This window comes from Podarcis raffonei, chromosome 7 (genome assembly GCF_027172205.1).
Source record: "Podarcis raffonei isolate rPodRaf1 chromosome 7, rPodRaf1.pri, whole genome shotgun sequence".
Classification (NCBI taxonomy): domain Eukaryota; kingdom Metazoa; phylum Chordata; class Lepidosauria; order Squamata; family Lacertidae; genus Podarcis; species Podarcis raffonei.
The window spans coordinates 59598221-59626190 of record NC_070608.1 but is presented as its reverse complement, the minus strand read 5'-3'; the positions used below and the strand labels follow the sequence as shown (position 1 = coordinate 59626190).

Sequence of the window (27970 nt, the reverse complement as noted above, 5' to 3'; positions counted from 1 at the left end):
TGATTGCCTGTTGGGCTGCTCAGGAGACAGCAGCCATTTTAACTGCCTCTGGCCCACTCCTTCCCACAGGGTAGTTGGGGGCAGATGGCCCCATGGGGGCAGAGGAGAGAGTCTAGCAGGAGGAGGCCCTGAGATTATATTTTCCTGTCTCTCCTGGACTCGTTTCCATAGGACAATGATCAATGGCCCCATGAGAGGAGGCAACAGGTCACCTGCAGCATGCTCTGAGGAGAATTTCGCCTGCCTATCTCTTGCTCTCTTGAAAATTTTCCTCACAGGGCAGTTGGCGGGAGTAGGCCCTGGTGTCTTTTTACTTGCCTGCCTCCTTCCCTCTCCGAATTATACTAATCTGCCAACCTGCATGAATATTTCTGTGTGTGATCATGTAAGAAAAGAGCTGAATTAATGTCCTAGAATCTACAATGGCTGCCTCTGGATACACTGAATGGTGGAAGAAAAGCAGCTGAAGACAGAAACTGTTGGGCAGATTATGCAAGTGTCCCTATTTTCCAGGGGAAGTCCTGGATTTTTTTGTTCACCAGAGGTGTTAACTTCATCTGTGCCTGGAGGGGGAGCCAGGGCTGGGGATTAGAGAATGGGGCCATCTTGTTGAGATGGTGAACCAAGCAAGTGAAGAGCTGAGGAGTGGCATGAGTCTAAGGACCTGGCAGAAGAGAGGTGGTGGGGCAATGCAGTTTTTTTTTTTAATCAGGGCCTTTCTTGGAAGCAAGTCACAGAAAAGGAAGAGGAAGCAGAGCCTGGAGGAACAGGGCTGTGTGCAATGATGGAGAACAATTAAATTACAGGAAACAAACCAACAAATTAAACATTTCTGATACCGCTTGCTGACCTGCTTAAAAGTAACTGATCAGCAGAGCAAATCATTCTTTACAGAGTAGCCAGCTTTTTATCTACATCTTTACCATGCAGTCTGTGGTCTTTTCCTGGTCAGTTGGCAACCCTAATTCCACGCCTTTTCATTGGCCCTACCAACCATGTAATCATAGTTATGGGGAGCCCTACAGAAGGAATAATTATAAATGGATCTTCACAGCAGTGCAACCATGTGTGTGTGTGTGCGCGCGCACACACACACATGCACACACATTCAGAGAGAAACAGAAAATAATGCTTTGCAATTACAGTCCACAGCTGCTGCAGTTCCAATATGCTTGCTCCACACAGGTGCAGCTATTATGACAATGAATAGTACACATTAAAGGTGCCATCTATAGGGGTAATAATACTAGGGTTGAAGAGGTATTTTCATTTTCAGCCTAATGTTAGGAAGGAGAGAGAGAGAATAATGTAAAATAAAAGAAGGCAATTCACAACCATCCCTGATGGTTCAGCTGCTGCTTAGAAACATTCTGGTTTCAAAGAATTCTCAGGTAATGAGTATTAGGCCAGCATGTGAAAATCAAAGCACTAAATGGTTTAGAGGTGATTCCCTTTTAGCATCCAAAGGAGAAAGCAACATCAGGATTCATACCAAAGAAATGTCATCCTGTAAAATACCTTGGCAGAGTGCAGCCCAGGTAACACTGTAGTCAGAGTAAATAAATTATTTCCACAGCTCCACCAAAGGATAAATTCCGTATTTACTAGAATGTAATGTGCACCTTTTTTCTGCTAAATTACATCACAAAAATAAAGGTGTGCATCAGATTCGATGGCACATTACATTCAAGTAAATATGGTAAGTGAAGAGTCTGCAGAGCTTAATTTTTAGCAGAGGTCACCAGGGCTCACCAGTTTTCGATGCCAGGGATTAACCCTGGAGCATTTGTTTTGTTTTACATTTATGTCCCAAGTTTCCTCTAACGATCTTGGGGCAACTTACAAGGTCCTACTCCTCTTTCCTGCATTTGAGTTATTCACAATTTATTCATCTGTTGTCCAAACTGCCCTTCATCAGTTATGATTACTAGGCCATTTACCATCTAGACATGAGTACAGCAAAGCAAGAAAGACCCACCAGCATTTTTAAACCAATATAAAAATGCAACCATAATTTTTAAAATGCAGCTGATCTCAGCCAGAATAATCTTTTCTGAAGTCCAGCTGAAGAGATAAATTGGGAACTGGTGCCAGAAACCAAGTATTGAAGGTGCCAGTTGTACTTCCAAGGGAAGGAAGTTCCATAGATGGGGCACCAACTCAGAGGAGGCCCCATGGGTTTCACTGTACAAGAGCCTTAACCTTAATAATAATAATAATAATAATTTTATTTATACCCCACCCATCTGGCTGGGTTTCCCCAGCCACTCTGGACAGCTCCCAACAGAATATTAAAAACACGATAAAACATAAAATATTAAAAACTTCCCTAAACAGGGCTGCCTTCAGATGTCTTCTAAAAGTCAAATGATTGTTTTATTCCTTGACATCTGATGGGATGTTCCACAGGGCAACAAGAAGGGTCTCCTTTGCAGACAGATCTCCATATATGAGCAGGCTGATATAGGGAGTATTCCACTATTTGGCTTCTAAGTTGTTTAGGGCATTATAAGTTAACATTAACATATTGTATTGGGCTCAATAGTATACTGTATTGGTAACCTGTGCATACCGTGCCGGTGTTGCTGAAATCTGGCAAACTGTGGCTAAACTTAACTATAATTTGTTTGAAGCAAGCCAACTTCAAACCAACAAAGTATAAAGATGGCTTGTTTAGGATTAAAACAACAATTTAAGGTTTGAATGTACTGTAACTCTAAACTGCAGTTAATCAAAAAACAGAAGCAAAAGTGCTGGGGGGTGGGGAGCGTGAAAGCCCAAGATTCACACAGGGCTCATTACTATTATGATAGGAAAAGCCATGGTTTAGCAGGTCATCTGAAGGGAGCCATTTTCTCACTGGTCTTCACAGTGATCTCATAAAGGCAAATCTCTACAGGAGCAAGGCTGAGGTATAGTAGCTTGCCAAATAGTATCTAGTGAATTCGTGACTGAGGGGATGTTGTAAATGGTATTGCCCATAATAATCTCTAATGGCTTCTGAACGTCAGAAGCCATTTGTGGTAATTCCCCAACTCTCCAGCCAAAATCCATAGCTTTTCATAAAATACCACTTTATTTCATGTATCCGGAAGAGTTTGCCATCTCAGATTATGAGCATACTTGTCGTTATGAGAGCTTCTAGCCCTCATTTTAGAGATCGGTGGTCCAGAAATGTTAAGCAGTTTATTAAAGTGTTCATAGGCCACCTTTCAGGATACATATCCTCACTCACAAGACAGCATAAAAAGCATGAAATGAAGAACAAGCATAAAAACCGATAAGATAAAATCAAAACAACTATCTAAAAGACAACAAATGTACAGCAGTGAAAGCTATATTGTTATAACTCAGCTAAGCATTACAAAATAATTTAAAAATATTTTAGGCTACAAGTATTGGGCGGTGGAGGGGAACTGAATATGGCTAATTCACCTTATCCTCCTCCAACACTCTGTTGGGATCTTGCAGACAGGGTAGAAATTGGGGCAGAAGAACATTTTTGCTCTCCTGTCCTTTTTCCAGTGGTTTTAAAACTGTTTATCTCTTATCGGATGGGAGTAGGGAGAGCTGAAACGAAACCAGCTGTAGAGTTGGTGTGATTTATTTTGTGGTTTGGGTGTGTGACAGGGAATTGGGAAGGTTATAGATCCTTACGTTCCATTTCTTCCCTGGTCTACTCCCTACCTCTAGGCAATGCGAGGGTCCAGGATGCAAAAGGTGTCACAGCACTGGGGAGGGGGAATATAACACTGGATCCTCTCTGAGGTCAAAGCACCTCAGAGACGGTGTTCAGAAGCATCCTATGGCCCCTGGGATACCATCCCAGGCAGGGCCATAGGATAGCAGGGTCAGCTAGAAAGTTTGCTGGTTGTTGCTTTTTAACACATTCACAGAAACCAAGCAGGTGGTGGATAGGAACACTAAAACCGACAGCAGACTAAGGCCACATTAGAGCACTATGGTACTACTTTAAACAATCATGGCTTCTCCCAAAGAATTCTGGGAAAAGTAGTTTAAGGATACTGAGAGTTGTAAAGAGGCCACTATTCCCCTTCAGAGTTTTTGGAGTTCTCCATAAAGGGGGACCCATTGTTAAACCACTCTGTAAACCAGAGCTTTCCAAACTTTTCATGTTGGCAGCACACTTTTTAGACATGCATCATTTCGCAACACAGTAATTCAGTTTTACTAGCAAACCAGTTTAAACTAACCCAGCCCCGTGAGGAGCACGGGGAGCGTTTGCATGACACACCTACACCTTGCAGCCGACACATGTGTCGCGACACACGGTTTGGAAAGCTCTGCTGTAAACGGTAGTTCTGGGAGGGGAATAGGGGACTTCTAACCATGCTACAGCTCCCATAATTCTTTGGGGGAACCAGTGATGTTTAAAGTGGTATCATAGTGCTTTACATGAATGGTATGAATGTGGCCTAAAAAGCAGTTAACTGCATGCCATTACACATTCTCTAAAACTGTTCTCTGGATTCACAACACACGCCAGTTTACCAGAGCTGGCAGAGCAAAAGTGCCTTAAAGGGGCCTAAAATTGAGGGGAGGGAACATTACACTCAATTTGAAACACCATAGGACGTCAGCATAATGAAAACAAAACTGAATGGATAAGCTGGCTGGTATACTAGGAATGGGAAAAGGCAGCTGAACTCAAGAAAAGCCACTGGATAGAAGTAATCAGAAAGCCTGGGAAGCAACCTGGCAATAAACAGGGTTGCCAACTGGCTAGAAAAATGTGGGCCGCCCTGATAACCTGCTGGTGCCTGCACACTAAGCTACAGTTAAATACACAGCTACAGAAAAGTTGCCAACCCAGCGACAACAGGGCAGCTGTGCCACATACAAGGTTTAGATGGAACAGAGTTTGCAGGTTCTGTTCCTTATTTCCGAATGTCTTTGCACACCCTTGAACAGTAATACAAATGCACAGTATATCCCCCCAATGGCACATGCCGGAATCTTTACTGTAGAGCAGCCTTCTCCAATGTTGGGCCCTCCAGTTGTTGTACAACAACTCCTATAATTCCTGATCAATGGCCATGCTGACTGGTGTTGATGAGAATTGCAAGCAAACTATATCTAGAGCCAGTTTAGGGCACCTTGGGCCTAGAGGCCAATCCTTAACTTCTCAAGGGAGGAGGGTGGAGACACAACAAGAATAACAAGGCCGTACCTGCTCATTGGCCGCATCCCCATAGACTCCTAACAACCCCACAAGTTCTGGTGGGTATCAGCCGCCATTGTTAAAGGGAAGAGAGGGTATTCCTTTTTTGTCCTCTCCCTATGTGTCATTATCTTGCGAATGCAGTGATTTCCCCCTTCCGAATAATTAAATCATATTCACGAGGACAGCAGATTAATTGAATTTAAATTCCGAACGACTACAGAAGCAGAGAGGCATGAGTCACTAGTCCATTCTAATGAGAAGATTTATTAAGGACCTTTCTCTGATAGACATATAGAGCAGGGTTATAAATATTTCATATTCAATTAATTGAATTTTGCCCTCCGCCTACGATGCTGCCCTGAAACGTTAATCCACTGGGAAATAAAATCTCAAACAAAGTAGGAAAATTTGATCATTGCAGCAGAAATGTTCTGCTACCTCAACCCCACCCCACGCCTGGCAGATAACCACAGTGCCTAGGACAGAAGCCCAAGTGTCAACTGCTTCTGAATTTCTACAGAGATTGAAAATATGACTGTTCATTAATTGAGCCGCGACTGTATAAAATAGATGCATGTATAAGATCATAGGAGTCCTGCCTGATGCAAAGCAGATTTATAGGCGCAGTTGCGATGTTGAACAACCCTCAATAAATAGGTCACATAAACCTAAGACTCCTTGGGGTGGCTAATGTTTTTGGACAACAGAAATATTTTGGACTACAACTCCCATCAGCCCTGGTCACGGGCTATGCTGCCTGTGGCTGACAGAAGCTGAAGTTCAACAAGAACTGGTAGGCCATATATTTCTCCCTTCCTGCTTCCAACATTTCAGCGTCATGGTGGTCCTTCACATATGAAATAAGGTGTTCGAGTTTAAATGGATTTGATGCTTTCTAAGGGCATGTCAACAAGACAATGCAGCAGCTCTTACACTGTGCAATGGAACTCATTGCTTTTCACCAAGACAAGCCCTTCTCTGTAATGCTTGGGGTCGATTTGCTCTCCTCTCCCACAGACCGCCTTTAATGCAACATCAGAGCCTGTGTGTGACCTCTGCCCATCGCCGCCATGGCACTCTTCTTTGGGCCTGCCCATATTTACATCCAGCTAGGTCGACAGAGCAATGCCACTGAGACCAGCAATCACCGTCTCTGAGCCCACCTCACAAACACCATGATGCGACAGAAAGGTAGGTTGCCGCCAGGGGCAGACTTGGTACTATGGTGCCTTAAAGGTAAAGGTAAAGGGGCCCCTGACCATTAGGTCCAGTCGTGACCGACTCTGGGGTTGCAGCGTTCATCTCGCTTTATTGGCCGAGAGAGCCGGCGTACAGCTTCCGGGTCATGTGGCCAGCATGACTAAGCTGCTTCTGGCAAACCAGAGCAGCGCACAGAAATGCCGTTTACCTTCCTGCTGGAGCGGTACCTATTTATCTACTTGCACTTTGACGTGCTTTCGAATTGCTAGGTTGGCAGAAGCAGGGACCGAGCAACGGGAGCTCACCCCGTCGCGGGGATTCGAACCGCCGACCTTCTGATTGGCAAGTCCTAGACTCTGTGGTTTAACCCACAGCACCACCCGCGTCCCTACTATGGCGCCTTAAGTGAGGCCAAAATTTGCCCACTATTCCTTGTACTGTGCTGCACTTGGGGAAGAATCTGTGAGTGCTCTAGCAGGGTCTCAGAGCACCTCCACCTCCTTCCCAAAGCTGGACAAGTGCTAACTAGGTTTTGGGAAGGAGGAGAGAGGACTCTAGGACCCTGTCAGAGCCCTCTTGCCTCTTTTCCATAGGGATGATGGGAGTTGTAGTCCCAAAACATCTGGAGGGCTGAGTTTGCCTATGCCTGCCCTAAGGCCCCCACCCAGTTGGTTCAGGGTAGGTTGGAGAAACCATAGAACAGCACACAGGGGGAAGAGAGGGCAGGATGTGCTGGCAGAGCCTCCTTAGCACCAAGTTGAATTCCTACAATAAACTAACTTACGGAAGTTCACAGAAGGAAAAGCTTCCCATCTCCTCCCCTCACCCCACACACTCCCCTTTAAAAACCTTATCTAGAAGATCTGGGAGGGTCTCCTGAACAACGGGGGATGGGGTACAATGCGGCTTCTAGAGGAGAGGTTAATCGCCCAGAATTTGACTGAGAGGCTGAGAAACTTTCCTTCCAGTTAAGTTCCTCACATTAACCTATTTTATGATCCAAGCCATTAGGCTGATTATAAGCAACCGATTATGGTTCCAAGTTCTCCAACAAAAAGCTCAACGGGAGAAACATAAGCAATTCCACCCTCCAGGCAGCTGTGCTCTTTGCACTCCATGCTCTTCGGGGAGAATATGTCAAGTTGCTTTCAGCCATATGCTTTATTCTTTAGGAAAACAGCTACTATTCATTCTTCTGCAATGTTTTAGCAAGGATGAAGCAAGCATTTATCTGAAGTAGCTGCTGAGACACCGTTTTAATCTCATAGCAACATCATAATCACTTCCCATAAAATAAATCTCTATCCACACACAAGGATTTTTGGAAGATGTCCCAGAGTGTATTATAAAGTTCCTTGAAATCATAGCAGTGGTTTCACATCTTAAAATATTTTAGCAAATATTTCTACTTCACCATGACTGATCCGAGATAAAACAAAACATGGTGGAATCTATTTTTTTTTAAAGAAGGAGGAGGGATGCACATAGTTGGCCCCAATAAATTAATGCAGAGTTGGGGGGGTGTTAGTAAACTTCAGAGAGTTTGGGAGTTGCCGTTAGCACAAGAGGTCCTTGAAAACTCCAGGAATTGTAGCCAAGGATGGGAGAGAAATTTAGTTTGGTTTATATTTCAGCGTGATCCTCCGTTAAGTCACACTTCCCAAAACAATACACAAACCAAAATGTAGCTATTTATGAAATTCACACTTCTCTGAATATTGTGGTGCAATTCTCCACCAAGAAACCTGTACAAAAAAAAGTTATGCTAGGGGAAAGTGTCTTTGCAAATCATCACCGCCACTTATTGTACTTAATAGTCACCTTCATGAGGATTTTTTTTTCTTTTTAAAAAATTGCAAACACATGCAAAAATACAGAGAAAATGAAACAGGAAAAATGAGGAACAGAGACAAATGAGAACTGACAGATTCGTCCATTCCTAACTCAAAGCTGGCTACCTTGTAGAAAGTTGTGCTGCAGTCAGCAAGATTATGACAAGGAGACTGAAAAGATCACTTTACCTTACATGTACCTGTCTGTATCCGGAGGTCTTCTTCAGCAGGCCCCAGTCCGCCAAGTGGGTGCCTCTGCCAAGTGAAATAAGGGAAAGGATGACCAGGGAGAGGGCCCTTTTGATGGTGGCACCCCAGCTGCAGCGTGCCTGCCACAAGTCTTGCTCACTTTTCAATGTTGCTTTTAATGATAGCACACTTTATATTTTCAGTTGTCTCCCTTTCTGCTTCGGTTGGAAACCCCCCCCCCCCAATTATGCAGCAAACTGTTATTTTCTGGTATTGTATTATTGCATGCCACCATTTTCTTTGAAAGCCGCCCAGAGAACTGTGTTATATAAATACTGCAAATAAAACAAAAAATGGTACGAGAGCCACTCCCCTCCAGGCACCCACCCAGGCTCCTGCTGAACGGACACACTGCATTGCAGTTTTATATATACCAAGCCCTGGGCACAAAACAAAACAGCATTCCAGAGATGAGTTTCCACCCATAAACTCAGCATTGTTTACCATCCTGTCATGGAAGGGTCTGAAAAGCAGAGAAGTGTCATGTTCTCCCCTTGCTGTCCCAGCTCTTGGAAGAGCTCCTAGGATTCCTTCCTTCTCCAATTCATCTCCTACAGCCAAGACTGGTCATAGAATCATAGAATTGTAAAGTTGGAAGGGACCCTAGTCTAACCCCCCCCCCTGCAATGCAGGAACACACAGCTGTCCCATACAGGGACCACACCTGTGTCCTTGGTGTTATCAGCATTATGCTCTAACCAACTAAGCTGTCCACTGCTAGACGGATAGCTGCACAGGGAACCGACCTTTACACACTGCTTCAGAACCTGAAGATGCCCCTCTCCCTTGACCAGACTTTGGAATGAGATTGCTTGATGACAACATTCACATGAAGGTCTGCATTGGACCCACTCTGCCTTGCACACAGCAAAGGTCTGCCCAGCAGCAGTCAACTCTTTCCTCATAAGCAGGGCAACCTCTTTCCTGATGTTTTGGGGGGTCATTCTCAATTCATGCAGGTAACACAGACTCAGACATCTTCACATTCATGCATCATAAGGTAACCAGGCAAAGGGGTGCAACTCAAGAGAGAGTATATGGCTTTGCAAGCAGAAGGTCTGAGGTTCCAGGTGGGGCTGACCTCTGCCTGGAAACTTGAAGAGCTGCTGCCAGTGTTGACAAGACTGGGCTAGACAGACCAGCTGTCTCAGTAAAAGGCGATTTCCTAGGTTCCTCTGGCATTGTGCTGCCAGTTTCACAAAGTGGGAGCAAGAGCAAAAGCTAGACGAGTTTCTCTCTGTCCCTTCTTTCCCGACTGCTAATACTGTTATGACCTTCTAGCATAGAATCATAGAATTTTAGAGCTGGAAGGGTCCCAAGGGTCATCTAGTCCAACCCCCTGCAAATGCAAGAATCTCAACTAGATCGTATCACATCCCAGCCTTCAGTTACCTTTTTCTCCAAACTTAAAACCCCCCAAACGCTTTTACCTTTCTGTGTTGGAAAGGTGCTCAAATCCAAACAGGGTAAAAGGGTGAAGCCTGAAACTACCCTTGCCAAGAATGATTTTGAGTCCTTCAGTTTCGTATTAGGGGTCAGCAGCTGGCAACTCCTGGGGCTAAATCCAGTCTTTTCCCCCTGAGATTTGTAGATCCAAAGGGGGGAAAAGAGCAGAAACTCTTGACAATAAGATTTGCTGGCTGACAAGCAGAAGGTCACTGCAAGAAGATCAAATGCATCCATTCTTAAGAAAATCAGCCCTGAGTGGTCACTGGAAGGACAGATCGTGAAGCTGAGGCTCCAATACTTTGGCCACCTCATGAGAAGAGAAGACTCCCTGGAAAAGACCCTGATGTTGGAAAAGATGGAGGGCACAAGGAGAAGGGGACAACAGAGGACGAGATGGTTGGACAGTGTTCTCGAAGCCACAAACATGAGTCTGACCAAACTGTGGGAGGCAGTGGAAGACAGGAGTGCTGGCGTGCTCTGGTCCATGGGGTCACGAAGAATCAGACACGACTAAACGACTAAACAACAACAACAACAACAAGCAGAAGGTTGTGTTCCTTTAATGCTTTTCCATGCCCTTCTCAGAGTCGCTGCAGTTGCTTCCCAACCACACAAAAACAGAAGCATTTCCTTTATCCATGGCAGGGAAATCTGTGGGCCAAGGATGATGGGAGACCAAGCCCAATAGAAGCTCAGTTAGTAGAGCATGAGACTCTTAATCTTGGGTCATGAGTTCAAGCCCTGCGTTTGACGAAAGGTTCCTGCACTGCAGGGGGTTGGACTAGATGACCCTTGTGATCCCTTCCAACTCTACAATTCTATGAATCTCAACATCTGGAAGGCTGCCAGTTCCCTGCCCTCTCACACAATTAAAATCAGCTCAAAAACTAAACGTAGATTGGACAAGTGTACAGCAGTGGCCACTAGATGTCACCAGTACTATATGCTATTTTTAAGCTAGCTCTTTTTCCCAATATGTGAGAAGTCACATTTTTGAAAGGGAAGCTTTTTAAACTTGTGGCATTTAGATAGATCCCTTTTTAAAAGGATCTGACAAATCAAATAAATTCGCTGTCTATCAACAGCAACTAGCCAGGAGACCTAAATGGAACTGGCGAGTTCATAGGCAGACTGCAGCTGCAGCAGAAAGGAAGCATAGACCAGGCCATTGGGGGGGGGGTGAAGTCCACTAGGTTTTACTGAGAGTAGATTCACTGAAATTAATAAGCATGGCTACGTTTGGTCCACTGATTTCAGTGAGACTACTCTTGAGGAAATTTAGCTTGAGTAAATAAAATTTGTCAATAAGGCAGTCAAATAGAGGTTGTAGCCAGACAAAAACACATGAACATAAATTATACATAAGAATCATACATAAAAATAAAAACTTAATAAACAATCAATAAAGCATACCCATAAAACAGAATCTTAGATCTCCAGGAAGGTCACGTGGTTTTACTAATTATTCTGTTGTTACCTTTTCAATTATTTTTCATATATTGTGATCCACCTTGAGTGTTCTTATAATGGAAGGATGGGGTATAAATACTCAAATAAATAATAATTCAAAAAATGCTCTTTGGATTTTTTAAAAAAAATTATTTATTTTAAAAAGCTTTACAAAGATTTGCGCTTAGAATCCCTGGATTGAAGAAGAGGGTGAAAATGTCCCAAAGAAATACATAATATGACCAAACAGCAATTAAGTGCTAACAGACAGCAGCAACATTGGTCCCCAAGGCATTCTGCTTCACTTGTACCTTTTAAAATGTGATTTAATGCTACTCTCACATTGATCATTTGATTTGGAAAAGTCCAGCTCATTAAGATCAGAGCTTCCCCTCACCTTTCCAACCAGAAACTGGAAAACGTTTTTTCATCCCTCAACTTTATACGGAATTTTAATACCTTTCCCACTGTAAAACAAAACAAAAAAACTATCAAAGCAAATTCAGCTCTGAAGCATCTAGCCAAAGAGGACTTACAAAGAACAGACATGTGGATCCAATGTGGAACCCACTTGGGCAAAAAGATTATCATTGCGCCTAAGTAGTAGACAGGTGCAACACCCATGTCTTCCACTACCAGGGCACTCCATCCTTGAGGCTCAGTAGGCTTTCTGAATTGGGATAGGTTATAGGTGACAAGTTGGGCAGACAGAGGGAAGCACTTATGAGCTAAGAGTAGGCAGGTGACAAGGAAGGAAACTTACAGGGCAAGAGGTTTGCATCAGTTCCATTAATTTTAAATTTATCCCGTTCCCTTCATAAAGAAAACATATTATTTAAAAATGGAAAGAACCATTCACATTTTAAAAACCTAAAAGCATCATTTTGAATATTAGGAAGCATATTCCGAAAAGGTTAAGTCAAGTGCTTCGCACCAAGTTCCCTGAGTTATTTTCCAAGTGCCAAAGTAATTTATCTTTGTTCGGCTATCATGAAATAATGAATGCAGGCAACATTTGAAAGGTTTGTAGTATCAGGAAAAGATTATGGAGTTCAGTGGCGGTGGTGGTGGTGAGAAATCACCCAAGCTCAGCATAGAAAACAGGTCAAACAGGAAGTGTTCTGGAAAAGCCTGTAATTCTCTTTTAAACCCTGTCTAGCCCACATTTCTCATCTCAAACAGTCTATACCTGATTTTATATCTGTATGGGCAACCACAGCCAGCCTGCTCCATGATCTTCCCTTTCCTAATGCCTAGTCCGTCACTCAGCATGCGCTTCGTTTGTTCTAGGTTAATGATTCTTAAAACATTTTACCAAACAGGACCCACCCATGTAAATTTCCTTTTTGCAGGGATGTACTGTCTATGTGGGCCTACTGGTCCCCATACCTGTTGACCATGAATCACAATTTTTTTGCAGCTTTTGGTGCAACCCACCCATTAAATTCCTTGCAACCCACCATTTGGGAATTACGGGTACACACTACAAGTTACTTTTCACCTTTAATCGTTTTATGTGGGGGTGGGGGAAGAAAAACATTTTGATGCTTAGGGCACCCATCTGCTAATGTCAAGGTGGGCGTCGGGGTCAGGTCAGCCATAACTCACAAGATGTCAGTGAAGTGAACGCTTTATACAAAGAAATAAAAAACAGCTCAGGCTGAGTCAGCACGGCAACTCTTCCCAGTAGATCTTGCCTGAATGAGGCAGTTGTGGGGAGTGAAGGTCTTCCCACATTTGCCTACGTATCCTCCTCCCCTGGGACCTTCCCATGCAACCCAAGACTCCTTCATCTTGTCTCTCTTTGCTCTGCCCTCTTCATTCCTCTATGTGTTCTGGGAGACTGGAGGGGGGGAGGTGAGACTCCCTGGCTTCTTCAGCAGCCTGCCTGATCACTGCCTCTTGCCCCCCCCCTGAGCCTCCTTTCCTGCCTCTGACTCAGGACTTGTCTCTGCCACGGCCTCTCCCTGCTCACTAAACTCTGTTGCCTCTTCAGCTTCCGACACCTCCTCCCCCCAGTCTGCTCCCTCTTCTCCCTCTGACCACTCGCTTGTCATCCCACCACCAGCCCTTCACTCTGAGCCTTCTTCCCCTGGGGGTTCTCTTGGGGGTTCCCCAGCCAGTGCCCCCCCACTCCTCTGCATCTAGCCAGTCCATGACAGCTAACCTCCAATGATTATCTTTCCCCTACATCAAAAGCACTGGATAATTAAGATTAACTTTAAGAGATGATAGATGTGTGCAAGAATTTAAATACATTAAAGACACTCCATTATTCTCTTTAGTTTACAAAAAAATATATTATCTTCGCCCATCAAGGATGTAAACATTACCCAGTAACAAGTCTTAACTGGTAATCGGTCCATTTCCTTTCTGTCCATTTAAAAAGTTTCTTAAATTAAGCCACTGCAATGATGTATTGCTCGTACCCATTTTTCCAGCGTCTCACAGAAGAGGAGCGACAATTCCCTTTTGAGGTATCATTTTGCTTTCTCGTTTATGTCAGAGTTGTGCGTGCCTTGAATGGGAAGCTGCTGCCTTTTCATGTGTTTTTGAGATCTGATTGGAAGGACCAGCAACACAAGTACACATAAAATGTGCATATGAAAGTACAGTGACCTGTAGGGGACAAAGAAAGAAGTAGCAAGGAATATAAAGCAAGTGGAAGTCAGGTTAAAACAACCTATAATCATGAGTAGTGATTGTATTTCACTGAGATGCAACATATTGGGCTGTAGCTCTTCCTGGACCACTAAAGCAAAATATTTTGAAAAGGGGAGCAGACCATTATGCCTCTCAAAGCAATAGCTCAGGATTTCTAGAAAGTGCCCTGGTCTATCTGCCAAAACTAACCTTGTATGTTTGGGCCCTGAGTTGGAGATTTAATAAGTCTACACTCCATCAAGAGTTCAGTTTTAAATTTTCACCACATCCTACTAACAAACATTCACATGGAACTTCCCTCAGTGTTGTTCTGCACCCTTCTTCCATCTACACAACAACCTGCCATCGCCATACACTATGAATTTTAAGGGAAGGAACAGATATAAAAATAAAATTGCTGAGTGCACTTTCCAACTTGGAATGAAACAGATGCATTGCCCCTTCTCATTCCTTTCAAATATTTGCATCAAAGGCCCAAATATACATTTCAAATATTAACTGAGCTTCCAAAGGTGACACAGCTAGCAAATATAACCTCTTTAGCTTTCCTTCAAACCATGATGAAACATCACCCAACGTGGACCACAGGCTGGCAAATCTGAAAAAGCTATGGCCTGATGCAACCCCAACAGCTATAATAATAGGTGGTGACTTACTTGTATAATTTAATTGTAGGCTCAACAGCTAGCAGAACAAATGGTGCAACGGTATAGCAGACAGAGAGCTGAGTTACCAACCAGGTCACAATGTCATAGCCCGTTTTGAGAGGCACTGGGGAGATGAAGAAATGCCGGAAATTGTTCCTGACCTTTAAAAAGGCAAAAAAGAAAAAAGTTTAAAAGCAATCTTCACATAATGGCTGCTGTCCTATCCACTTAATCATGATGTGGTCTGGTATACCAATAAGGAATATTTGGTTTCTTCTTTCCTCTTACTAAATAAGAAAGAAGTGTCTCAGCAAGAAACTGAGGAGAACAGCAGCTGAACAGAACTGGAAGAAGTGGCTTAGGCTGCAGTCCTATACAGTGGTACCTCTGGTTATGAACTCAATTTGTTCCGGAGGTCTGTTCTTAAGCTGAAACCACTCTTATCCTGAGGCATGCTTTTGCTAATGGGGCCTCTGGCGCACAATTTCTGTTCGAATCCTGGGGCAAAGTTTGCAACCAGGAGCAGCTACTTCTGGGTTAGCGGAGTTCGTAACCCAAAGCTTTCGTAACCAGAGGTACTACTGTACACACATATTTCCTAGCAGGCATGCATAGGATTGCACTGTGAAGTACAAAGATTCAGTAACATACACCTCAAAAGCCCAATGCAATAATTAGCATACAAACGAATGCACACCCACCACCCCAAATTGTACAGTCAAAGCAGAATACCAAGCTTACATTAATGTCCGGGAGCAGTCACAGGAGAAACGAGAAAGAGAGGGGAACCATCTAAGCTACCACAACTACCAGGAAATGCAGACACATCCTTCTCTAGTTTCTGATTCTTTAGCAGACACTGTTGTCAATTTTCTTTTGGTAGGAACATGTTGATGATATATGATTTCCAGGAAGTGAATTTCCTTTTCCTTTTGGACATCTTCCCATCAAGCAATTACAATCATGCCTTTGCACCCCGACTGGTCCTGCCATGTACTCTGTGAAGGGGTGGGGTCTGAAGCAAGGAGTCGCTGTACACATATTTATAACCAGGCACAATAAGCCTACATGAATGCAGTGGGCTCCCTGCTTGAGCTCTCCACCCCACCCAACACACGGAGAGTGGTGGGAGGTTGACAATGGGGGCAGGGATAGCAAGCATGGCCCATAAATAGGTCAGTGTGAGATAGCTCAGAAAATGTGGGGTTTCAGAGAGAGGCAGGTTGGTATATTCAAGAGAAAACTCTGAAAACCAATAGGATTCATGCCCACAACCATGTGCCAATGACCTGAACAGAACTGAGTGTGAATAGTTACATTTCCGATTGCACCCATTTAAAAAAAATAAAATAGAAAGGAAATACATACTGCTCTGGCTGCTAGTGTCATAAAGATCCCAGTGACAAATGTAAAATAATATCCGGGGTAAACGCCATGCCAAACAGCTGACAGAAGAAACGTTAAAGCTGTAGGGTACTGAGGAGCTCTGTCATAGCAGACGCTGGGAAGAAAAGCAAAACCAAAATAATAGCATGTGCAGACAATACATGGATTGCATCTCAAACGCTTTTGAAGCTGACTTCGTAACTACGGCAGAAGGGAGGCATTTCAAAAGCATACTTATACGAGAGGACAAAATTGGCTTCCCCAGAATGGCGAAGCAGCAACCTTGGTTTCCTGGCAGAGGGGTTGCTGCTGCTTATTGGGAGGCGGCCAGAGGTGAGGCGGCAGAGAGGTCAGCTTGGTGTGGGGGCGCTGGCAGGGGCAATGCAACACTTCTGCCTGGCAGACCTCCCTGCCACCTTGCCCCTCCTAGTAACTAGCAGCAGGAGCCCCACTGCTGGGAAGTATCTTCTTGCAGCTCCACCCCAATGGGCGAGTCGCTTCTGAATAAGGACAAGACAAGCTTCAACTAGCGTAACCTGCTTTCATGGCAGTAAATCTTCGGATTTTATAATGCTGTCATTTCTCTACCCCAGATTTTCATATCTAGAGACATCTTAAAGGGCATCTTACATTTTAAAAGTGTTAGTCCACAGGCACTCAGAACATATACTTTCCAGACACAAAACTCCCATTTGAATTCCTTATAGTTTGGCCCGCTTTCCTTGCTTTAACTCAATGGTGTGTTTTGGGAAAAAAAATTCAAAAGAAGTATTTATGACAAGTTTCTAGATTTTTGGCATGTATAGATTTTTTATTTTTTGTAGTAGAAACACACACACACAAACACACTCTCTCTTTCTGATTATGTTTTTAAATTAAGTCATGAGTGTGACTTGTAGAAATCCAAACAGGTTTTATACATGGCAAACCAATACTGTATATACATTACTGAACAGAACTATTTTCCATGGGAAGGAATTTTGCTGTGTGTCTGTAGGCATGTGGAAACAGAATTAATCACTTTCCAAATTAACAAAATCACTCTGACACTCTCTTGCGCAATGAGAGAAGGGAAAAATAAAGGCTTTGTTGTGGGGGGAGGAATTGATGTAAAAATTGAACCTATTTAACTCAGACACACAGAAAGCAGTGGTGACAGCAGCCCAAGCTGATATAAACAAAGCATTAATTTTAATTTTATATCTTGCCTACCAGATCTGAAAAGGCACCCCGAGGTATCTTAAATATAAAATCACAACATAAAAATTAAAATCTTAAGCTGCCACATCAGCAACCAGTTGAGATAGCAGCAAAATCAAATGCCTGACCACACAAGGAGGTATTAACCAGTTTCCAATAATGGCAAGTGACAGGCCTGCTAGGACTCCTTGAAGAAGCCATTTCACATGGAAGGGTGGCGCTAGCAGGAGGGACCTGATTGTTGTAACTTCCTACCTGACATAGGAATACCCAGTGAAGAACACACATCTTACCTAACATTATTGGAATCCTAGAAAAACATACAGGGGAAGGTCCACCTAGTGGAACAGCATTGTCTCTTTTTCTTCCCCCTGTAGCCCCTGCCCAATCTGCTCTGAAGCTTGGGGGACCCCCTGAAGCCAATTATAAGGGTGTACAGGAGAGAAAGAGAAGCTGGAAGTCCCATTGCACATGTAGATGAGGTTCACTGGATGTCTCCTATAGCTGACTGAAAGATTTAGGGCTTATTCACAGTTGTTCTTGTCCCGCTACTTTTTCCCGGGGGATACTGCTCTTTCTTTAACGCTTAATTGCAGCAAACAGCAATTCAGGTTTCTCCCAGATCGACATTTGCACCGATTTAGAGCTAAAGAGTGAATTTTTCCCTAGGAAAGGAATGGGGCAAGAGGGAAACCGCTCGGCCCTATGCTAGAGGGACGAGCCCTTAGTGTAGAGATAGGCTTCAGTGACAAATGTTAAAAGCCCTGTTAAATGTATGGACAGATGAGGAGGATTATCAAAGCAGTGTAAAAGCACCTCAAGTACATTGCTCTTACCGTTTGAGCCAGGCAGTGGTTTGGATATTCCAGTTTTCTACATACATTTTAAAACTCGTTGCCATCTAGGAGAGAGGAAAGCCCTGGACATTACTGGTCTGCGTTCACGTTAAAAATGTCAGTCCAACTCATCCTCACCCATTGAATTCAAATGCTTTGCCTGTGCTTCTTTCACCACCCTAGAACTTCGAAGTCTGGAATTTATCTTAAGTAGTACACAGAGATGAGGTTTGCAATTTATTTTAAAAGATAAGAAGCATAACCTTTTTACACCAGCAAAACCCTAGATGGTAAATCCAGAGGCTACTGTTTGTTTTACAGCACAATCCTAACCATGCCTATTCATATATAAGCCAAATTAAATTCAGTGGGCTTTACTACTAAGTTAGGATCAGAATCCATCCTTAAACTGTTTGGATTCTCAGAATCCATATTTCAATTAAAATAATATTCCCTTGTAGAGAATTTATCAGTATATATTTTTATGTGAAGGGTAAGATTACTGCTTTTTACAACAGAACTGTGCATAACAAGAAGCCTTTGCTGAAAATGTCAGATATTTGAGTTCAAATTCTTCAAGTTAACAAGCCAAGGGTGAGACATGGTCATGAGTTTCTATTTAAAAGCAGCAGCAGCAGCCACTTTTTTGTGGTTTTACATTTTTAAAATTTAATACACACACCAAAAAATGTTTCTGATAATCTAAAATACAAAATAACTTTTGTTTGCATGCATATCTGTGTAGTAATAAGACGTTTTCACTGGATGTAATTATCTTTTCAGGCTCATGCTATTCCCTTCTCATGATGTCTTCTTTTAAACTTACCTCAATGTTCCTGATATTCAAATTAGACAGAAGGTCCCAGTGGAAATTGCCTGTCTTGTCAACACCACTGAACCCATAGCCAGCTGCATTGTTGACTGCATCTGCTATAATTGCAAAAAAAACAAGAGTCTTAGGCTGAAATCCAAAGACCTGCTTTATGCATGCCCAAGGATTTTGGCATGCCCAGTGGGACCTTTAATTCCAGCACATACACACACACACACACACACACACACACACACACTACAAAGAGACTACAATGCCATATGAAATTCCTCCTGGTTTAAAAGAGCCTTCGTTTGTGGCATGGAGAGCTGCTGCTTGAGCTCTCCATGCCACAGACTAAGATTTATTTTTAAAAACAACAGGAGCTTCAAAACCCCTTTGGGTATCTGGAACTAGTCACAGAACCACAGAACTGTAGAGTCGGAAATTACCATGAGGGTCATCTAGTCCAACCCCCTGCAATGCATGAATCTTTTGCTCAGTGTGGGGCTTGAACCCATGGCTCTGATATTAAATCTCATGCTCTACCAACTGAGAGCAGAAGCAGTGTTCACTGGAGCAGAAACCACAATTTCATAAGAGTACTGCATAAAATGTCAGTTAACAAAATGACTACCTGTGCAAGAAGAACATAATGGGCTGAATCCAGAATAAGTAAGTTGGCACTTGGGTCCCACTGAAATCAAGTTAACAATTATGAAGTTGAGTTGCTTTGATTGCAAACAAAAGTTCAAGTCACTTAGTCTGGACCAGTGACATTTTATTTAGAAACTCATCCCACTTTATTTAGAAATTAAGAATGTAATGCAAGAACTTATGAGGAGCCTCCTGGATCAGGACAATGGCCAATCTTGTGCAGCGTCCTGTCTGCATATTGGCCAACCAGATGCCTGTGGGGAAAATGCAAGCAGGACCTGCTCCCCACACCCCACTCTGTGGTTTCCAGCAGCTGATATTCAGAAGGCAGAGCATAGCCATCATAGCTAGTAGCCATTGACAGCCTTACCCTCCATGAATTTGGCACTACAGTCATGAACCCAATATTACAGACTTCTTTTTTTTGGAAGATGCCTATGCATGAATTTGTTTTATGTGTGTAGATCAGTGCACGCTGATCAATGCAAAGTCTTCACAGTAAGGCTCTACAGTGGTACCTCGGGTTACATACACTTCAGGTTACAGACGCTTCAGGTTACAGACTCCGCTAACCCAAAAATAGTACCTCGGGTTAAGAACTTTGCTTCAGGATGAGAACAGAAATCATGCTCCGGTGGCAGCAGGAGGCCCCATTAGCTAAAGTGGTGCTTCAGGTTAAGAACAGTTTCAGGTTAAGAACGGACCTCCGGAACAAATTAAGTACTTAACCTGAGGTACCACTGTATTCTGATGGTGTGAGTATCACAACGACCGGTAGATTCCTATCTGCTGCAGCCTTCATCCGCCTTCACAGCTGTTGTAACATACTGCTTATTATCATCTGCCTGTTCTGCCGTTGAGGATTTCTTGGATCATTCTTTGTCTAGTTCCTCCGCTTTGACATTACTGCCTTGGGTGACCCTGCTGGGAGTATGAGACTCCCAACTGCTTCGCTCATAGGGTCATAGGAACGTGCAAGCCTACTCACCACAACAAGGTGATGATGCAGTGAGTGACCTTCTCTCACTGTTCAAACCCTGTTTATGGAAGACAATCTTATTCGGCTACAAGTGATTGCCAAGAAAAAGAAGATTATCGACTTCTGCTACAGCATCTCTGCCTCTGAAGAAGCAACTTCAAAGCTCTGATCGCCCACTGATTAAAGCCACTTCACTGGAGCTTGCGTTAGCAGAGCACTTTTAAAGACTGGCTTCTTAGTTTCGATTCCAACTAAAGTTCAGCAGTTAACATTAGGACAAAAATGAACTTATCTCTCCCGCCCCCCTTTCATGAGCAGAGAATTCAGTAATTGACTCTCGCACAAAAGCATGCCTGTCCTACTTCACAAGCAAGAGCAGCAGCTATATTTGATCAACAGGCTATTCTGTGTCACTAGATAAAATTTGTTGAGAAAGCGAGGAAAGGCCACTGCTGCCCAAATGATATTTTGGTGTCCAGGACGAAGAACAATGAGAAGTCTCGCCCACAGCCATGCAGAAGAGGCGCTGCTGTCCCCAGAAAACCACAATGCAAAGCAAAATGTTGTTTACAGCCCTGGTTGTTCCAGACACCCAATTTATTTCCAATTTAAGCAGCTATTCTCCAATGTCTTCTCTTCTCTGCACAGACCTTTCTGTGCTGCACTGCACCCTGCCTGTGGGACAGCTCTGGTGTGGACTGCACAGGTGGAATTGTGGGTGGGAAGTGGCAGGTGTCCCCGGCTTTAGAAAGTAGGGGGGACTGGGGGACTGCTGATCCTTTCCAACACACACTTGGAATTAGGGATGGGTGTCAATTTCAGTCTCTCTCAGTTACCCTTTTTCCCGGTCTTTAAATTGGTTCTCCACATTATCCCATCAACTTGCAAAATTAATTGAAAGAAGTCCTTATGAAAATTCAACAGTATTTTACTGCACGTTTCTCCTAATACATACATTTTTGCAAATCAATGTTTCCTAAAGTAATGCATTTTTGTATGCTGTTTTCACTATGATAGGCCTTTTTATGCACCCTTTATCCTAGCGCATGCGTTTTTTTGATACACATTACTTGAAGGGAGAACAGTACTGCAGAATTCAGAGAGGTGACTTTTCCATGCCTTATATTCTTTACATTTTGCTCAGACTGGTCAACATTTGTGTCTCTCTAATCACAATTTTTGATCATGAAATCTGTTGTGGGGGGGCACTTCTGTTCCATGTCCCACTTGTGGGAACTTGTACATTTTGTAGTGACATGAAAAAGTGACTTTTTTCCTGAAACGTCTAGCTATGTAGTGCTGCAGCAATGAAACTGCTAGCACATTTGCAAAACTAAGCAGTGTCCAGGATCGTTTCAAATTGCATTGCCGGTGGGGGTTGAACTAGATGACCTTCTGGCTCCCTTACAACTCTACAGTTCTATGGTTCTATGTAATGCCCTCCCTTCAGATTGTTGTGATTTTATGGTTGTATACAGTATTGTCAATGTATGGATTGTAGCCGGCCCTGAGATATAGGGCAGGTTAGAAACAAAGGGTGGGATTCAACAAATGAGCCCCACTGGCAGAAGCCAGTGCAGGGGCTCCTATTAGTGCAATGGGGCTTTCTTCCTCTCTCCTCCCCCCCCCCTTACTTGACTTGGGAGTGGGGCTGGGAGAACCCACAGAACAGCACACAGAGGGGGGGGTTGTTCTGTCTGGCACGCAGAAAAGCTTGCGCTGGCTGAACTATTTTCCTAGCAGTTCCTGGCATCCCGCCCACGACTACTTCTACTACCAATACCCTAGCAGAAAGAGTAGCAATTAATCACACTTGTTCCATGAGTTTATATGTGTAGATATAGCCATGCTATCTGAATGTATGAAAAGAAACATCACTTCAACCTCAAGGATGTGTATACATTTTTAAAAAAAGAAGCAGTATATCAACCTTACCGAGTGTCCATGCAAAGTAGTATTTTGGCTTTGAAGCTTGCATGGCAACATACAGGAAGCCAAGTCTGGACCAGAATGAAGACTTGCTGATGAACTGGTTATCAACAAGATAAGTTGCCGGGAAGCTCTTGGTAAGGGTCAGGAACAAAAGCAAAGATACAAGTGTGATGGAAAGTTTGCGCAGCACAGCTCCCTAGAAGAAGAAGAAGAAGAAGAAGAAGAAGAAGAAGAAGAAGAAAATGAGTGCCATCCGTGGTGAGAGAAGGCAAAACGTTTCTCCCCTATAAAATACTCAGAGGTAACTGACCAATGAAAAGTATCACCCATTGCTTACACTTACTATTTTGCAAAGAGGAATTGGTAGCACAAAACTGGAGTGGTTCATATTTAACCCCGAGACTAATCACAAGGCAAGTAAGAAGTTTGCAGCTGTTGAGGGTGGGGAGCATTGTGCACAAAACCATAAGCTCCCACTATGCACTAGTGAGGACATTGCAGAGCACAGCCACCTTCATTCACTGAACACCATTTTGGTAATGCTGGTGTTCCAGTTAGGAGTCATTCTTTCTTGTAGAATCAGTGCCAGGGCGGGTGCAACAATATTGCTCCAATAACATTACTTTCTTAGACCGGTGCACCCCCAAACAAACAGGTGAAATAAGCTTGACTTCAAGCATCTCTTGGCTGCCGGGATCTGTGCAGACACTAGAGGGGAAGAGTTTACTGAAAAGTAGATCATGGCATGTTAGAAAAGAGGATGCATGACCCAGAAAAAGCAAGTCCATTTGTCTTGTGAGGTCAGATAGCTTCTGTCTCCTCCACCATCTGATTACCCATAGATTTGGCTTCCTAGGGGTTCAAAGCAATGGCGCTTTGATGATGATGTCATCATTATTTTATTATTTGTACCCTGCCCATCTGGCCGGATTACCCTATGACACCACTGTTGGCCTGTGAAAGTTATGAGTTTGGACAATTAAGGCAGAACAGGGGAAAGTTACAGAGGAGACGATTGTCAAAACATTGAAAGCTGCCCCAAACTGACACAAAGGAGTAGAGTATGAAAATATATTTTTTGAATTTATGTCCCATCCTATCGAGCAGCTGAACGGATGAAATTAAAAAGTATTTAACTACAGCAACAGCTGCTGCAAAAACAACTGAAGAGTTTGAAAGTAAATTCTTAGTACTTTACAGCCTACCAATGGAGAAGGATCAGGGAGTCCATCGTGACCTTTTTGCTTCCAGCTGACTTCTGATAGCTTCATCTGCACATGTCTCCCTTCGATGAAGGCTATGTAGTCCTTGAAATTGCTGCATGGGCCAGCTATGATACTCATGAAGTTGAGCTGATAGCTCAGATATTCCAGTAATGAAGGTCTTGTTCTACCAAAACAACCACACAATAATTATTTCAAAATCTGATTTAAAAAAAAAATGTGGGGGAAGCGTAGATGGTTTACTCCTTTAAAAGTATTATGGTTTTTCCTCACTGGGGAGCAATTCCGAGCGTGGAAGAAGTTGGGTTGAACACAAAGTCACTGTATTTCTATGTGCTTGTTTTCAGGGCAGTGGGCGTGTGTTCAAGCTACTTCTGGATCAGTCTGTCTTTACTCAAAGACAACAAAATAATATATACACAAGACACAAAGTTGATATGACACAGGAGATCCATGATCAAAGCCTCCACTAGGCATGGATAGATGGGTCTATTTCTGGTCTATGTCAGTTTTGCATGTGCCGATTTATAAATTCATTCCATCCTATTGCTACATCAATCAGTGTTGCCGCTGTTTTTCAGAAAAGCTACACATATTTTTTAACCTGGAAGAACTCCTGCATATTAAGCCACACAATGAAAACTTCCACTTAAGCTATTCTATATAAACACACATAAACAATACAATCCAGGTGTGTGTTTTTTGGGGTGGGGTGGGGTGGGGAGGGAAACAGTTCAGTAAAAGAGACGCTTTCTTACTTTATAGCAAGCAGGTTTTGTTCAGCAGTTAGTTCTTCAGCTTTCCGGCCTATTCCTAACAAGAATAAGTGACACAAGAATCAAATCACATGTTGGAGGACAGTGGGGATGGTACATATAATTGTCAAATATGCTGCTAGTGTTAGCAAGTATATTAATAAATACTGTATGTTTTCACACATTTATTCTTGGCCTCTTCTCCATGGCCTACTTTCTTACATCAGTTTATTACCAAGTTAAGAAACCTCCAACATACACAAAGGGCCTCACCAGTCAGACAATTTTCCACCCTTGGCAATGAATGCATGTTTCTTTCTGAGTCGTTCTGGAAGATGCACAAGTCCTTATTTCCATGATTTTAGTTTTTCTTCCTTCCCCCCTCTTAAATAAAAACAGAAAGGAGCAAACTACTGCTTAGTTCGGTACCCAAGTGGGGGGATGGGCAAATGTTTTTTGAGAAGCAATGTGAGATAGGTGAGATTCCATAAATGTGACCTAGTTATCGAACCAAGCAAGAGAATCATGACAACTGTCAGGATCTCCATACTAGACCACAAACCTGGAATTTAGCAGATCTGGTTACGAAGCCTCAATTCTCTTCTAAGTATAAAGAAAGCAGCAGAGCAAAAGGTGGGTGGGTAGGTGGGTGTTTCAGCTTTCCTTTCCTATTCTTAATTCCAAGCAAAGGGAGCCAGACTAACTGCAAAAAGATGACTTAATATCTTGGCAATTTCAGCATAAACTTTCAACTTTTCCTAAAAGGTTGCCAGTGTATATTTAGAGAGCTTTGGGCAGAAGACACTGGAAGCCCCTTTGTTTCTGTGGTATCACTGTACCGGCATTTGCTTTAAACAGAAGTTGCTTCATGTCCACATGGCAATGGTTCTGTGACACTGCCGCTACCTTCCCTCAAGCACAACCCTTTCCTTTCCCCATTTTGAGGCGAGATGGCCAGAACCATAAACAGTACTCCAAATGTGGTCTCCCACCATGGATCTGAATAACAGCATATGATATCGGCAGCTTTATTTTCCAACATCTTTCCTAACGATCCCTAGCATGGAATTTTCCTTTTTTTTCACTGCGTCAACATCTTCATCAAGTTACGGTATCTGCTCTGATTATAAGGTTTCGTTCCTGGTCCATTGCTGCGAGTTCAAAACCCATGAGCGTATATACGAAGTGAAGATTTTTTCCCCCCTCAACATGCATCATTTCACACTTGTTTACACTGAATTAAATTTGCTATCCCCCCCCCCCACCAATGCATTCAATTTGAAGAGGTCCTTCTGGAGCTCTTTACAATCTCCTTTTGTTTTAATGAAGTAGGCTTGGAAAAGCACAGAAATAAAAGAGCAGAGATTGTAAGGGAAGGGCTGAATCCATTGTCTTGCAGAATTCGCTGTGCAACCGAACTTCCCACTTCCTTTACTCCTCCTGCACCTCCCCAAATCTGTTTGGGTGAGTTGGGGGAACGAACCCTGAGCAGATTTGGGGGATGAGAGGGAGAGCAAGTTCCATTGCGCCAGCAGCCATGAACACAATGACTTCCTTGGATATAACGTACAGGAGAGGTGAATGACAGATTGTCATTCCATTGTGTGGGATAAGAATGAGCGAGATATTGCAGTGATGTGAAAAACCCTAGTGTGGACAGGCCCTGGGCTGGAAAATGTATCTTTTCTTACCATCATGCACTTGGAAGGCAAGAGTAGTGATCTTCTGTATTACAATCATCAACGGACTATAATGAAATACAGGAAAACAGTGTGCATCACATGTTGCATGGTACAACATTTGATTACATATTTTCACATTCTGGCTTAAAGGAGCTCAAAGCCATGTACTTGGGAGTTATCCACATCGCAACAGAGGGAGGTTTGGAAAGATCATCCAATGACCTATCAATCTGAATGGGGATATGAACTTGGGTTTCCCTGGCCCAAGTCCAACACTCTATCCATGATGCCATATTGCCACATGAACTTTAATACCAAATAAGACCAACTAACAGGCTATATAGATCACTTCTAATCAAGCAAGCGCTGGACTACAATGACTATTATTTTAACTTTTTTACTGCAAAATATTACACATTTCCTAACTTGGTGTACTGCACTTAAGTTGACAAAATTATTCACAGAGGTCTTTGCCACTTAACGCACAGAAATGCAATTAAATATGGGGCATGAAGGAAGTATTAAAGGACAATGATGTAAATATGAATGCACTTAATCTGTCCTTAATGGGCCTTCATGCATCAGGTCTTGACTATGAACATTTTACAGGGCTTGAAGACTGTTCAGAAAGTGTAAGTCAAGTGTGGGGAACCTTTGGTCCTCCAGTTGTTGCTGAACGTCAACTTCCATTAGCCTTAGGAAGCATAGCCAATGGTCAAAGATGATGGGAGTTGTGGTTCAGCTACATTTGGATGGTCAGAAGTTCTCCACACCTACTATGGTATAGAACAGAGTGGCTTACCTCCTGGTGGGGTGGGCAAAGAGACACAACAATACAACAAAGTGTCTTGTTGATTTACCAGTAGTGTTGTTTAATGCTTTTTCCAATCTTTTCAGTGTTTCATCGCGTTCTTATGTTTGTTATTGTCTTAGTCATATTTGTAAATGGTGTTGAAAGACTGGGGAGGTGGGTAGAGCTATTTGGAATAGGTAAATAGTATGTGCTAGCTCTGAACAGTCTCACACACATTGTGTGGTGCAAATACCCACATCCTCAATTAGGAATGAGATAGAAACACACACAGGAGGGAGAATACCCCACACCTTCTGACAAGTTGCTTGTATGCTGTTTACAGCTGACCACAAGTTTGTGCACAAACGTCTGAAAATTCTCCACTACTTTGGGAGGCTCCCCTGTGATTTAGAAGCCTGATTTGCAGGGCACTCACTTGTTTGGGAAGTCTCAATGAGTAGCAGAGGTTCCTTGCTTCAGAGCATCATGCATAAACGCACTGACAGTTGTAAACGAAACACAACTGACGTGCTGTGGGGGTGGTGTTTGTTTACATGTGAACAATTCAAAAGCACTAATGTTGCCCACTAATCCGTATCTGAAACAGATAGCAAGGAGGTTTCTGATTATGTGTGAAGACCTAACAGAGGCAAGGCTCCCCAGCTGGCAAGGAATCTAAAAACAGATCAGGGTGCTCAATCACACCAGAAGCCACTGGCTATTCATCTGAACCAACACCAGTTGTTATCATTTGAAAGCAAACATGCGAGAAGTTCAGAAACATTAAGAGCACGCATAGAAGAGAGCAACTCACCGACACAATCCTCTTGGCATAAGAGAAGACATGCAGTTACAGAGAGAAGTAGTAGTATGAATTAAATGCAAACACCAACAGGTAGAACATATCAACAAGCAGAAACAGTGTTAATGTTTTAATATTGAAGCAAGTAGAAACCCAAAACAGAGAAGATGAAACTGAGCAATATGCAAATCTATATTTTACTTTATTCACAGGTTCACAATTAAAAGTAATCATGCTGT

General features: G+C 43.0%; 1 protein-coding gene and 1 long non-coding RNA gene across 3 annotated transcripts in view; one reads left to right on the top strand and one right to left on the bottom strand.

Annotated features, from left to right (window-relative positions):
• The first annotated feature begins 8 nt into the window (after positions 1-8).
• On the top strand, positions 9-8350 carry LOC128417727 (uncharacterized). Its single transcript, XR_008331533.1, has 3 exons — positions 9-681; positions 6203-6376; positions 8263-8350. It is a non-coding gene; the product is annotated as an uncharacterized LOC128417727 (long non-coding RNA).
• Positions 8351-13438: 5088 nt separating this feature from the next.
• Positions 13439-27970, bottom strand: part of MBOAT1 (membrane bound O-acyltransferase domain containing 1) — a 30499-nt gene continuing 15967 nt past the window's right edge. For both annotated transcript variants that reach the window (XM_053396771.1, XM_053396772.1), the window contains 9 exons: positions 26146-26201; positions 24458-24512; positions 23682-23865; positions 22480-22672; positions 18924-19027; positions 18098-18162; positions 16044-16176; positions 14685-14836; positions 13439-13983 (listed from right to left, as the gene is read on the bottom strand). In XM_053396771.1, the coding sequence (XP_053252746.1) occupies positions 13845-13983; positions 14685-14836; positions 16044-16176; positions 18098-18162; positions 18924-19027; positions 22480-22672; positions 23682-23865; positions 24458-24512; positions 26146-26201 (1081 nt within the window). In that variant the 3' untranslated portion in view covers positions 13439-13844. The remainder of the gene's footprint in view (positions 13984-14684; positions 14837-16043; positions 16177-18097; positions 18163-18923; positions 19028-22479; positions 22673-23681; positions 23866-24457; positions 24513-26145; positions 26202-27970) is intronic.